Here is a 15088-nt window from a genome sequence, read left to right on the forward strand (position 1 = left end):
TAGGTTCCCTCTGTATTCAAAATTTGGTTGGGATTCTTCTTCCTTGTAGATCGGCGATGAGGGCTTCTGCGCTTTGCAGCAAGGGTTCGGTTGGAGATTTTGAGGGTTTTGATTATTGCGATTTTGGATGTTATTGAGATTTGGTTGTTTCATTATAGGTTGATGATTACAGTTTGATATTCGCCTCTCGAACTGAGAGTTTCTGGCTTGCTATCTGATTCTTGGTTCTTCTCATAAGAAGAAGATGATAGTTTTTTAAAATAATTAAATTCCACGTAATTCTGCCACCTGTCTCACACATGCAAAGTCAGCATCCTATTTCACTACAATTTTAACGCCGTTCATTAAAATTAACGGCAAGGTTCCAATTGATTCAATTTTACATAAATAGAGACCTAAGTGAGATAAAAAAGAATACGAGGACCTAGTTGAGACGATTTTGCACAAATAAGGACATTCGAAATGATTAAACCTATAAATAACTATCTTGAATGAGGTTAGTTTTGTGTCAAAATGGGAGACGTATTTGCTTAAAGATCTACCTCCTTGTGTACAATAAGCCTTTATGGTGATGGTCATCCCAAGATACATCCTCGGTGCTAACTTTCATAAATAAACTCAACATGTAGACATTAATTACTATGTGATATGAAAAGCTTCGACAATTGTTACTGCATCTTGTATTATAATGAGAAAAAAAAATTCAAATTATGGAATCCCATTTATAAATAATTCAAATTTACATAAATGTATATTTAAATGAATTTATTTCAAATCTAAATTTATATTTTTTTTATAAGACTATTCATAGTTTTGATTAGATGTAGATTAATTTTTTTTTTGAATTTTTAAATTTTAAACAACTAAAATGTGTGTGTGAATCAAGATAATTTACTTCTAAGTTAATCTATACTAGTTCGAGAAGAAAGTCAAGACCTAGTATTAAGTTGAGTTCACTCAAAAATTTAATCAAATTGATCTAAGTTATGTTCAATCTAGTCAATCTTAAATAAAGCCAAATCCAATTAGTTAGGATTAAAGGTTGAATTAAGTTAGTTCAAATCAAAATAAAAACAACAAAGGTTGATATATGTTAACCTAAGTTTTGAGATGATTTAGACTGCATTGAAAGTTAAGATAATAAAAATCAACCATTTTTTTAATTAAACAATGACTAAAAAGGATGAGAATGGCCCATTTTACCATCCATTTATGAACATATAAAGATGATGAAAATGAATACATCAAACGGTAAATATTAAGTTTAGGCTTATCAAGTTCTCCCACAGTAGTATCCACTTACATTTAAAGTTTTGCATTGCAAAATCATACGTGGAGATGTGTGTTCCTCTCGTTATATTTATAATAATTAAATTACTAAGATTTCTGTTTTTGTATACGTTTATTTTTTGTTTAAAAATATTTATTTATTTTTATTTTATCATGTTAATAAGTATAATTATGTTTTTCATTTTAAATTAATCATAAATAAAATAGTAACATTTAAAAAAAAATTGTTAAAAAAGTTTGTTAACGTATTATAATCCTTATTAATATCTCTTTTATTCACTTAGTAATGCAAATCACAAATGATAATTGCATCAACATGTTGAGATATTGATTCAAACTACGGACTTAATAACCTTATTATTTTCAAAAGCCTCTACGAACACAATATCGTAAGGGGATGGCGCATTCGGAGTCAAGCGTCTTCCATCCTCATCGTTCTGTACATCAAATCTCCCAATTAACGAACAAGGGCCAAAATTGACGCAGAATATAAGCATGTACCCAGTTTTGGATTTCCCAATCTGAAATTTGCCAGGAATTTGTGTCTCACCATCAATTCCCACACAAGGAATGTAGTTTTTTTCGTCCAAAAACAACGCCCACTGGCCGGATTTAGCACACTCTGGCTTATTTACGAACTCGATATCCAGTTTGGTACCTTATTTCTTTGAATCTTAGTTATTTCTTTGAATGATTAGATTAAGAGTAATAAAGAATAGTAATAAAATTATATTATAAAAAAACTCGAATTTTAGTGAAAAATAATGTATGAGCATAGATATTTTAAATGTCCAGCTACAGAAATGTAAAGTTTTCTGGCTCAGATGTTACAGTTTGGAGGAAGAGAATACAATTGTTAAGGATTTTATTTTGGAGGAATGATCTCAGGGAGAGTCATCGAATAAATTTGAAGAGATCCGAGGATAATTAATTATTGTTTTAAAAGTAAGTGTTAGGATTAAAAGTATATGAAAATTAGTATAAAATTTAATCAAAAATAAAAAAAATTATTTAATAATTAGAAATTGAAAATTATCAAAAATATCTTTAACAGTAAAAATAATATAAAATTATAATTATTAATATTATATAAATAATAATAATTATTATTATTATAATTGGTAAATCCATCTTCTATTATACGTGAAATAGTAAATTATTTCAAGTCGACAGGGAGATGTGAAGTAATTATTGATAATTTGCTCAATAATACTATAAATAAAAAGATATTTCGATATAGATTTCTTTATAATATTTTGATATTATTTTTTTATTAATTTATAATTTATTTATTACTGAATTTATATATTTTGAGTTTAATAAAAAATTTCACGTATTAAAATGAGGTAAAAAAATTATATTATTATATTATTTTATTTCTGTAAAATATGATATAATTACATTTTGAAATATGTCTTTTTACCTGAAAATCAAACTTTTTTTAACCACAAAAAAATCATTTTTAAAATCAGCATTTTCAATATTGGTTTTAACAGAGAAAAAGAAATATATAATAAACGATTTTACTTATTTATGTTGTTTGTGATAATCTAAATATTTTGTAAACTTTGTGAGGATCTAAAAACAGAGTCCAAGGTGTGTCTTAAGTTAATAAAACCAAACTTAAAATAAAAGGGCTTTTCAAACTTCCTGGTCCATTAACTCCAGCACACCACTCTCTTTTCTCTCTAAGAACTCAGTTCCTCTTTTCTCTGCCTTCTCTCTACAACCTCACCTCCTTCTCTCTTCAATCTCCTTTCACTAAGCTAGTAGATTTCGTTTTAGGTGGTGCTCAAACGTCTGCGACGTAGAGGGCTTCAAAACCATCCGATCAGTTTTAGATTCTAAGTTGGTAAGTCCCTCCATGCAACCTCCTCTTTACTGTTCTTGAATGGAGACGTATGTTCTTGTCGGTTGCATGTGCTTTCTTGCTTTCCCTTCTTCCATTTCTATTCAGTTTTAGTTCTAAGAGTTGTTTTCATCACCATTTCGGTGGTTGTAGGGCATTGTTCGGGTTCTTGCTGTGAGAGGTATCGTTAGGGCATTTCAGTGAGCTGTGCGGTTTTACTCCAAGGTAAGGGGAGCTAGAATACTTCTTTAAATTGCTTGCATGAAGTGTATGCATATTGGATTCTAAATTGGTGCACTGTTTGGAGTTGTATTCTGCGTTTTGAGTATGTTGTAATGTATGTGTTGATATGTGAAATCCATGAAACTGTGTTGAGCTGTTTGTAATTGATTCTGATGGGTTTGAATTGCTATAATTAACCAATTGGAAGTGATTTAAGTGTGAAATCTGGTATATTTTTGGTTGGATAGAAATTTGGAGTTTTGTGGTTTTTAGGTCACTTTGAGAGGAAGTGAGGTAGTAATTTTGGGCATTTGAGATCTAAAGCGCAACTGGGCTGTTGGGGCAGTCCTAGCCACTGTAATGTGACTTGTTTGAGTCACTAAATTGATCAAACTAGGTGCAAAACCGGGGGATTGGGTTTTGGGTCCCTAAGTTGGGGAAAATTGGTGTTTTGGAGTTAAAATTGACTTTTAATCACTTTAGAATGGTAGTAGGAATGTTTAGAATCATTTAGATAAGTTTAATTAAGTATAAAACAAGAATTAAGGGTGTTAGAAGTTAGCAAAAATGGTTAGAAATGGTCATGTTGGGTTCTGTTCGCAATTCTGCAGCATTCTGCAGAACGCTACAGTTGAGCGTTCGGTCTTAGCGGACGGTCTCAGGTAGCGTTCGGTCTCTCAGGTAGTGTTCAGTCTCTTAAGTACCATTCGGTCACTTAAGTAGCGTTCGTTCTCGAGTAGCTTTCAGTCTCTTAGGTAGCATTCGATCTCTCAGGTAGTGTTCAGTCTCTCGAGTAGCGTTCAGTCTCTTAAGTAGCGTTCAGTCTCTTAAGTAGCGTTCAGTCTCTCAGGTAGCATTCGGTCACTTAAGTAGCGTTCGTTCTCGAGTAGCGTTCAGTCTCTCAGGTAGTGTTCGGTCTCTCAGGTAGTGTTCAATCTCTCGCGTTCAGTCTCTTAAGTAGCGTTCGGTCACTTAAGTAGCGTTCGGTCTCTCAGGTAGCGTTCAGTCACTTAAGTAGCGTTCGTTCTCTTAAGTAGCGTTCGGTCTCTCAGGTAGCGTTCAGTCACTTTAGTAGCGTTCGGTCTCTCAGGTAGCATTCGGTCTCTCAGGTAATGTTCAGTCTCTCGAGTAGCGTTAATTCTTAAGTAGCGTTCGGTCTCTTAGGTAGCGTTCGGTCTCTTAGGTAGCGTTCGGTCTTAGGTAGCGTTCGGTCTTGAATAGTGTTTGGTCACTTCTTCAGTCTTACCTTTTATGGACCGTTCGGTCCTGTCTTTGGGAAGAGAGATACCGTTCGGTCTCCACCATTCACAGGGTGTTTGGTCCTTCTCATTATGTGTTGATGTTTTCCGTTCGGCCTATATTCCTATATATTCCAGTATGCTATTTTACTTAATTGTTCCAGTTGCTTTAAGGACTTAAGTGTGCATTATCATGTTGGTGTTAAAGTGAAAAGTATCAGTATTAGACGTAATTCCATGATCCTCAAGGGGGGATACATGGTGGTGCCCTCAGTGTTTAGAATGATTTGCATGGTAGCTCAGTCTTGGGAGTTATCCTGAAACTACAATGGTCAATCATTCTCAAGTAGAGAGGACTGAATCATGTCGTGAGTAGTAAGTCTTGGGTGCTTCCAGTATGGCCCAAGGTGAGTGATAACAGACTAACCTCGTGAGTATGGAGGGTGAAACCCATTGGTAATGGCTTTGCAAAGCAGTAGAGACCACCACGAGTGCATGACCCGCCATAGCTCGGCAATCATTCTAAGTCCGGACGAGTCAAATTTAAGTGCAACAAGTCATGTGGGTGTAGTGTATTGTATCTGTCTTTGCTTGCATATTGTCTGTGACTGCTATAACATGATTTTTTATATCTAGCTCACCCTTACTTGTGTGTTTGTGTTGCTTGGGTATGCTTTCTTTTGCAATGATCATCCACTTGGATGTGAGCAGAGATGGATGAGGTGCCTCTGGAGCAGGCTTTGGAGAAAGATGATGTTGCTGCTTAGTCTCCTTAGGATTCTATTAATTAGTTATTCTTTATCTTTTGAAATACTCTATTATGTTTAAGTTTTAAATTAGGACTCAATTTGGGATGACTGTAAGCTTAAAACTTTATTTACAGTCTACTCTAACTGTTCTCTTTTATATAAATGGATTTACTATGTTATATGATTCTATATAATCTGAAATGTCACAAACTTCGTAACAGGGTAATTATAATCTCTAATTATACTTATACTATTCGAAGATAATTATGGTCAATTTTATTTATACTTTTTATTCTTTAATTTATTCAAGTCAAATTAATTCAAGTTCAATTATCGTATAAAAATAAAAATAAAGGAAAGTAAACTTATGCCTCGTGCCGATTAGGTATAAGATATTATATAAATGAAAGTACAATAATTGGATAAGGATGAAACTCGACCGAGTAATTTTGATAGAATTTTTGTGTTAATATACAATATACAATAATATAGTATGATTTACTACTTATGTTCTTTTTTTCCCTTTCTTTATAAACTAATAGTTTAATTTTTTTAGAAATCAAATTCTAATTTAATTTTTCAATTTTTTTGAAAAAGAAATTATAAAAAAATTACAAATTAAAAATGAATAATATAATATTAAAAATAATCAATATTTAATAACGTTAGTCCTATTTAAATTTTATTTTGTAATATTTTAAATAAATTATGATATATAACTAATATTAAATTATTAAATATAACAAATATTGAGATTTTGCATAAAAATATGATAATAAAAAATTAAAATTTAGCACGATAATTTAAATCAATAGTTTGATTGTATTAATACCTATTTATTAATTTAATTATATACAAATATTTAAAAAGTTATTGGTAGAGAAATATAAAGAATTTGTAGTTAGCATGAAAGCATATAATATATATGGAAAAAATTAACTTTACTATAATTATTAAAAAATGTGAACAAATTATATTTAGTATTAATAGTGTTAAATTGTATGACAATTGGGAGTGAATTAGTTCGAAAGCTCTTTTTAACTTAAGAAAAAATTGGTATATAAAGTTGTTTTTAATGAATCTCTTAACACTTCAAAATTTTAGCGGGATTAATGAAAGAAAACAACACAAGATTTATAACAGTTCAACTCTTTTAAGAGTTTATATTGAGTCTTTTCTCAACAACAGAGTTGGAAGGAAATCAAGCGTCAAGAAGACTCACTCTCATAATCACAACAAAACACAATCCTAAAGAAGAGACTACACACACTCTCTTTAGAAGCATTGCCTACACAACAAAGGCAACACTAATACACAATGAATTTATAAAAGACAAAACCTGATACACCACAAGTGCACATATTACAAAGAACTTATATGCATATTCTTGTTTGATCTTCCTCTCACTCTTGGGATGTTACACCCTATTCAGATATATTACCACCAAAGAAGAGGACAATGCCAGGAAGGCCCAAGAAGAAACGAAGACTGGAGGATTGGGAGTTGAAGAAGAATAACAGTGAATTAAGAAAGGGTGGGCAGAGGAAAAAATGTGCCATCTGCAAAGAACTTGGACACAATAGAAAAGGTTGTCCACAAAGACTTCCAACAGTAGAGGTTCCTACTGCCCAATCTGTAGAAGTCACCCAACCTCCACCAACAGATGTTCCAATAACTCAAGAGTCTACTATGCTTGGTACTGACCAATGTCCTCAACAACCACAACCCAACCAACCTTCAGCAACAGATGTTCCTGTTACTCACGAAACAACTATGCCTTTATCTGATGAATGATCTAATGTACTGAACTTATTTATATTTTGTAGCAAATGTTTGCTCTATCATTTTGAACACACTCTGTTATGATGTATTTTGGATATGTAAGACAATGTTCTTATCATTTTGAACAGGTTCTGTTATGATGTAAGACAATGTTTGTGGTTATGAGAAAGTGATTATTGTCCAATTTCGTTATCACTCATCTTCTTTACACCTTATTGCTTTATGATGTTTCTGATTATTCCACTTAGTCATGATTTTGCTTTATGATTATTCCACTTAAAGTAACAATATAATTAAAACAAATTAAATCACACACATTATCACTGTAATAACTCACCTTCATTAATAAAACACACATTACATATAAGTCAAGTTTCAACTCTGATCACAGATGACACAGCATCAACCAAGTTTCACCAACATTGCTAATACAATTACATTCAAAACAAATATGACAAAGATCATCCCCACTAACAATTTCAACCACTTATCCAACTTAACTAAACTTTTCTCTATAAAAACCAGTCTGATCTTTTCACCATATCTTTCTTCCATCTGCAGCACACTGTCTTCCATGCTCATCACACCCACTTCTTCATTTCTTACACTACCAGTCCTTTCTTCTACATTCAGCCCATTTCCTTCATTTCCTTCTTCAATGCACCACTCAAAGAAGTTGCAACCAACCAATTCTCCACTCCCACCCTGTTCAACAAGAACACACACTCCTTCGTCAAAACCCAAATAAATAGACAGAGATTTATGGTTATATCAAACTGACCTTGAAGTTAGGGCAACCCTAGAATTTTTTCCCCTTGTTTTTAGGGGTTCTCGCAATACGGAACAGTGCACTGTGACCGCAGAAGCATGTTGGTTTTGCACCCAACCTCCTAACACTGTCACTGCCACTATTGTGTTGCATGGCCGAACCCAAACATTTGCAAGAGGAAGATGAACGAGACATTCTTACCACCACCTCAACACCACAGGTGTGCTTCGCGAAGACGAAAGACGAAAGACGAACCTCCTCTTCTTCCCCAAGACGAAAATATACTTTGGATGAGAGGGGATGCCCTTAAATGTTAGGGCTTGGTAGGCCACCTGGATAAAACACAACACACATTCAATTTTAGTGCACAATGCCACGTCGATAAAAGAAAAAATACAGCTCATATCAATTTAACACCGTCTGAGACCAGTTAATGATTAGGGTAAAATGTGTTCATTTCTACAAATAATATGACCCAATTGAGACAGATGAAAAAACGAGGACCGAACTGAGATTTTTATACAAAATTGAGGATCAAGGGAGGGTTTAAACCTTTTTTTTAACACTAACTTACCTTTTTTATTTTTCTTTTGTACGTTGTTTTTCTTTTGTAATGATCGCTTCTCAATGTTAACAAAGAACATGTACTGAAATGCGTTTGGTGGAAGCTGATGAATTGGATACTTACTTATATAGTTCTATCTAGTTATTATGTATAAAACTTTCTTTCTTTTTGAACAACTTTAATGGTTTCACTTGTTAGATACATATATTATGCTTTTATAGTTATTAATATAGATGGCTATATTAATATTTTAAATCTTTTCTATCTATTTGTTGTCCATTATCAAAATTTATAATATTTGATTTACTCATTGAACAAACGTTACCACTACATAATTTAATATATTAATATTTTATTTATATTTTTATATTTAATATATATTATTATATGGTCTCAATATGTAGTTTTGTATAAATGTTCTTCTTCTCTCTCCACCTTGGAGTTTTCTTCATCACTTCCATGCTCGTGTAAGGTATCTTTCTCTGCATCGCATCTCCATTGCTTTTTTCTTCTGTGTTGTGAAATCCGTTTTGCTGCAGTCGTTAGTTGTGGATTCCATTGTCAATGTACTTAATTCTGTGCTTTTATATATGGAAAATATTTGTTTTCGAAAGAAGGTTAGAGTTAGAATTTTAAACCAAATATTTTTCTTTAGATAAGTTTGAAAGAAACAAAAAAGAGAAAGACGTAACAGAAGAAATTATAGTGATTAATATCTCTTTTATTCACTTAGGTAATGCAAATCACAAGAGAAAGAGCATATGATAATTGCATTAACTGAACACGTTGAGATATTTAATTCAAACTACGGACTTAATAACGTTATTATCTTCAAAAGCTTCTACGAACACAATCTCGAAGGGTTCTGGCGCACTCGGAGTCAAGCGTCTTCCATCCTCATCGTTCTGTGCATCAAGTCTCCCAATATCCAAACATCCGCCATCGAAGCAGAACATAAGCTTGTACCCAGCTCCGTATTTCACAATCTGAAATTTGCTATTAGGACCATCAATTACCACACAAGGCCTGTAGATTTGTACGTCAAACAACACCCCCCATTTGCCCGATTTTGCACATTTTGGCTTATTTACGAACTCGATATCCAGGTTGGTACCTATATATAGCATATGAAATCAGTAACAGAAGAGTAGAGTTTTTAAGAAAATAATTAAATTCAAAAAGTATTGATGAGTACCTGTGCGGATTTCAGAGCTGTCTCCAGCTGTGATGAATTTGATGGACCTGCCATCGAAGTATGGTGATGAATCTTGCAAAACAGTAAGAGGGCACTCTGAGTTGCCAGTTTTGGCAAGTTTCAATCCACCACCACGGGTTGCTGGTAAGATGTAGTATTGGCGATCTGTTTCAAGAGGGTTCTTCATTACGTCCAGAACTCGCTCAGTAGCATCATCTGAGAAAGCTAAGGGAAGGTTGGAGAGGAAAGCAAGGAGGGGAAGGAGGAAGGAGACAACAACAACAACCTGCTTTTGCTTCATCCTTTTTTCAGTCCAAGCTGTTCGTTTATATCTTATGCTTCTGTTTCGATCGACTGGTTTCTGTTCTTTATATAGAAACAAGATGAGCAAAAGCACCATATTCTTTTCCAAAATTATCTAAATAAATTATAAAAAAATATAAAGCTATGTCATTTTCGGATGAGGTGGAGAGAAGTCGTGCAGGTACCACTAGTGTACTGTAATTTTAAATTTAGTTTAGGATATATTATAACTTTTGTTTTAATTTTAATTAAATTGTGTTAGTTTGATATAATTTTAATTTATTATCATATAAAAAGTGTATTGTAATTTTTTACAATTTTAATTAAATTTGTCTTAACCTGACATAATTTTATTTTAAGAAATTAAAATGTATTAAATTAATACTATCTTTTAATCATAACACCGAATCGAGCTCACATAATTTTTTATACTATTTTATGCTATGTATAGCACCACGTTTTTCTCATCCTGGAAAGATAGGATATAGTTAGGTATGGAGAGTTCAATTTAATGAGAGAGAAATTGGGAAAAAAAGAAGAAAAAGATGAAAGAGCGCAAAATGGAAACATAGACAACATTAAATGTACTAGGATACTAAGAATCGACGTAGTAGCAAAGGTGTATTGTTGGAGGGTAGGAATGCACAGTGGTATTAAAGAGACTGACAAAACATTTATAACATTTGGATAAAATGTTGCGGTGTTTTTTTCTTCTTAATTTAACAAATGAATCTTATTTATTTCTTTGAATGATTAGATTAAAACATCTGTATGTCTCACTGCACAAGTAATTAATAAAGGTATCATTGTGAGGATGAAATTTATGAATATGATAACTAAGCTTTAGAAATTAGTACGTGCATTAGACTATTTCAATATTCATTCTTATATACAAGCACTAAGATGCTTTCGGTAGAAAAAATGTTGTTCATTCTTTCTTCTGCATAGAATAATGTAGTTTGAATAAAAAGAAATATTCAAACAAAAATCCAGATTACTTGCTTGTGAAATTAGATTAAAACAATTTAAAGGTCAATTCTTTTAGCCTGATCTCTTGGATTCATTTAAATTTCTATTCAACACAACCTACAACTTCTGTATTTCACATTGATATTGAGTTTCCTACAGTGATATTGAGAGCATTCATAAGTAATAGCGCACTTTTTCAAGTCAAATTCATTTTTTCAATTTTGAGTGAAAAATTAATCCCTTTCGCTACTCAAATAACTAGATTTCACTTATCAAAGTCTTGAGTGGGTTCCAATATCCAAATCTACACCATGAATAGATCATAGAATCTTCATTACAGATAAATCAAAAAAACACTCTGAGACGAAACGAGCATGCATCCAATTCTAGAGAAAATCACATCCTCCAAAGGGTAACCCCATAATGACAAAAAAATTGTATATATGTTTTTTTAACGGCAGGGTTCAACAGTAAGGGAATCACTATCTAGTTTGAAGCGCGATCTAGGGTAAGCACGATATAAGGTTCAATAGTGAGATAATCCTGTGAAGACAAAGTTTGTAATGATGTTACGATTTATGTGGATATGTGTTTATTCTCTAGAGTGCAACCTAGGGTTACACCATTGGGTTCTGTCGTAGTTGGCGACGACTGCTTGTGCGAGAGGCTGGCGGTGACTACTTGTGCGGAGACAGAGTAAAAGGGAAAGGCGGTGCTGGTGGAGGGAGAGGAGAAGAAGGTGATGAAGGAAAAAAACTTTCAATTTCAAAATCGTGATGTGAAACATGACACATCATGGGTCAACTTAAACAAAATGTAATGTCATTGTTTTTGGAAGATTAAATATTACTGTTTTACTAACTAAATATTACTGTTCCACTAAGAAAAATAATTAAAATAAAACAAAATTTGGAAAAGAAACTAAACCTAAAACACTTGATAATTGAGTGACTAAAAGTATACTTAACTTTTAAATGAATTATTAGGTTAAAAGTAATAAAGTATATTCATAAAAATATATTATAAAAATAACTCGAAATTTAGTAAAAAGTAATGTATGTGCAAAGATATTTTAAATGTACTGGTAGAGAAATGTAAATCTTTTGTGGCTCAGATGGCACTTACAATTTCGAGAAAGAGAATACAGTTGTTAAAGAAAAGGAAATGTAATAAGGCAATTATTGGTGATTTGATCAATAATGCTGTGAAATATGATATTATCACATTTGAAATGGTTTTTTTTTTATTTGAAAACCATATTCTTTGACCCACAAAAAATACATTTTGAAAATCTTTAATTTTAATATTGGTTTTAACAGATAAAAAAAAAATACAATAGTCGATTTTACTTATTTATATCCTGTCTGATAATCTAAGTATTTATAAGCTTCATAAACAGACTTGAGTAGTTATTATCTGAAATTATACTTATACTATTCGAAGATAATTATGGTCAATTTTATTATTTAATGTTATTCAAGCCAAATTAATTCAAGTTCAATTATTATATACAAATAAAAATAAAAGAAAATCAACTTATGCCTCGTGACAAGTGGATAAGTATTATATAAATGCAAGTACAATGATTGCATAAGGATGAAACTCGACCGAGTAATTTTGATAGAATTTTTTAATAGCATCATTATTCACAAAAAAAAAACTATGATTTTACTACTTTCGTTAATTTTTACTTTCTTTAGAAATTAATAGGTTAAGATTTTTTTTTTCAGAAATTGAATTCTAATTTAACTTTTCAAATTTTTTTGAACTAGAAATTATAAAAAAGTTTAGAAATTAAAAATGAAAAGTATAACATTAAAAATAATCAATATTTTATAAGGTTAGTCATATTTAAATTTTATTTTGTAATAGTTTAAATAAATTATTAAATATTATTAATATTAAATCATTAAATATAACTATCGAGATTTTGTATAAAAGATTGTTTGAAATTTAACATGATGATTAAAATCAATAGTTTAATTGTATACAAATATTTCAAAAAGGTAATGGTATAGAAATATAAAGAATCTGTAACTAGCATGGACGCATATAATATGGAAAAAATTAACTTTATTATAACTATTAAAAATTGTGAAACAAACATTGTGTTCAACCACTTGTATGAAAAAGAATATCAATTCGATAAGTTGATCATGTCTCATTTAACTCAAATCATAAATTTGACTATAATGACATCAGATATGACATGGTAATCGTGTGGAGCTAAACATAAATTTGGTTGTAGAAGTTTGGAAACATTTTGTTCTTAAATTATGAGCGTCTTTTTTGTCGTTGAACGATTATTTTTGTGAATTCTTTGGCATTGAGCGATGGTATGACACTTTTGAGCGTCATCTTGCTATGCAACTCTAGAGCAATTTTAGCTTTAAGACGTTGAGCGGCAAGAAGATATCACTAAGCACGACATTTTCAAAGAGAATAGTGTTGAGTGTTAAGACTATCGCTGAGCGCCACCTTTGTATGAGAAGTTTTATGCATAGCGTCACCTTTGAGCTAGTTTATATACCTATTTTGTTTCTTCTTTTTAGATGTTTGGTATTGATTTGTATAATCATTGATTTTAACTTATGAGTATGATATTTGTATGTATGTATATGAGGATCATTGTTATGATTATGTGTGGTATGATTGTACAAAATTTCAAGGAGAAATTTTGTGTAATGGTGATGTTTGGTGTATGCTTTGACATATGAGCACTAGTGCAAAAACAGTGTATAACGTCACGCGTTCAACGTTCAACTACTGAATAACCAACGTTAAAAATGATTGGTGACATTTTTGTAAATAAATACAATTGTAGAACGTCGAAGCCCCATTCAATTCGACGTTCTATGATGATAATTATTTAAATCAGCATGTCATTCTATTTCTTCTTTCTTTTAAACCACTACTAGTACGTTGAATCCTATAGGGGTTCGACGTAATATTTGTCACTCAGAAGCCAAAGAGTCACCTTTTTAACTTTTTTTCTTTTTTCTTTTAAACAACAAATAATACGTCGAAGAATTCTATAAGGGCTTCGACGTATTATTTGTCATCTAGAAGCCAAAAAGTAACCCTTTTTATTTCTTTTTTCTTTTTTCTTGTAAACCATATATAATACGTCGAATTTTGTAGGAGCTTCGACATATTATTTGTCAGTCAAAAGTTTCTCCTTTTTAATTTGAGCGGGAGATTGAAAATTCATTCACTTTATCTTAGCGTGCGAGACCCTCTTCTCTTCTCAAACTTTTCTCGAACGAAGTTTGACGACCATCATATGTAATCTTTCTTTTATTTGATACAAATGCGTGTTAATTAACTACTTTATGTATAATTTTCGTTTGTTTTGACCGATTATTTTTGTGTTCTTGTCCTTCATAGACGCATTCGGCTTTCTCTCTTACTGGTGGAAACATCCGACGAACCCACCTTTTGAAGGTTAGTTTACGTTTTTGATTTCGTTTCAAAGAACTTATTTGTTGAACTTATTTGTTATTTTTATTTGGTTGAACTTGTTTGTTGTTGTTTGATTGAACTTGTTTGTTATTTGTTATTATTGTTCGTTGTTGATACTATACTACACTTTCATAGTTCATGCTTTATAAAATACCAAAAATTGAAATTTGTTGTTTTCTGTTTTTCAGGTCTGGTAGAGTTGTAAAAAAGGATTACAATTAATTAAAAAAACAAAAAAAAATTGTTTAATGTTGAATATTAACAAAATTCGATGTCAATTTGATTAATGTCGAATTTTTTAAATTCAACGTCAATTTAACGTCTCCCGATATGACATCGACCTCGAATTCGACGTGAAAGGCAAAAAAAAAATCACTACAGGGAAAGTGTTAATTTCCGAAAGAATAAAACCGACGGCCTCTGGGGCCTTCGGTAAAGTTGATTTACCGAAGGATGTACCGACGGTCATGTAAGTGGTTGATTACTGAAGGCTTTTTGAGTTTACCGAAGGACTAAGACCGTCGGTATAAGCATCGACTTAATGAAATGAAAATTTGAGATTTCCCTCACCCATTCTCCCAATTTTTGTTTCCGCACAAGCTTTCCCCCAAATTTTCCTCTCTCAATTCAAAACCCCCCAAGCATCGCATCTTCCTCTCTCGTTCTGGTTAACCCCTTTTTTTGCTGCAATATGT

General features: G+C 31.8%; 1 protein-coding gene across 1 annotated transcript; it reads right to left on the reverse strand.

Moving 5' to 3' along the window:
* Positions 1-9152: 9152 nt before the first annotated feature.
* Positions 9153-10011, reverse strand: LOC124835415 (kunitz-type trypsin inhibitor-like 2 protein). The gene is made up of 2 exons (XM_047310335.2): positions 9660-10011; positions 9153-9578 (listed from the first exon to the last, which is right to left on the reverse strand). Exons 1-2 carry the CDS (start codon positions 9958-9960, stop codon positions 9265-9267), a joined length of 615 nt encoding a protein of 204 aa, XP_047166291.1. The 5' UTR covers positions 9961-10011; the 3' UTR covers positions 9153-9264.
* Between the last annotated feature and the right edge of the window lie 5077 nt (positions 10012-15088).

This window comes from Vigna umbellata, chromosome 4 (genome assembly GCF_029865625.1).
Source record: "Vigna umbellata cultivar VRB3 chromosome 4, Vumbellata_1.0, whole genome shotgun sequence".
NCBI lineage: Eukaryota > Viridiplantae > Streptophyta > Magnoliopsida > Fabales > Fabaceae > Vigna > Vigna umbellata.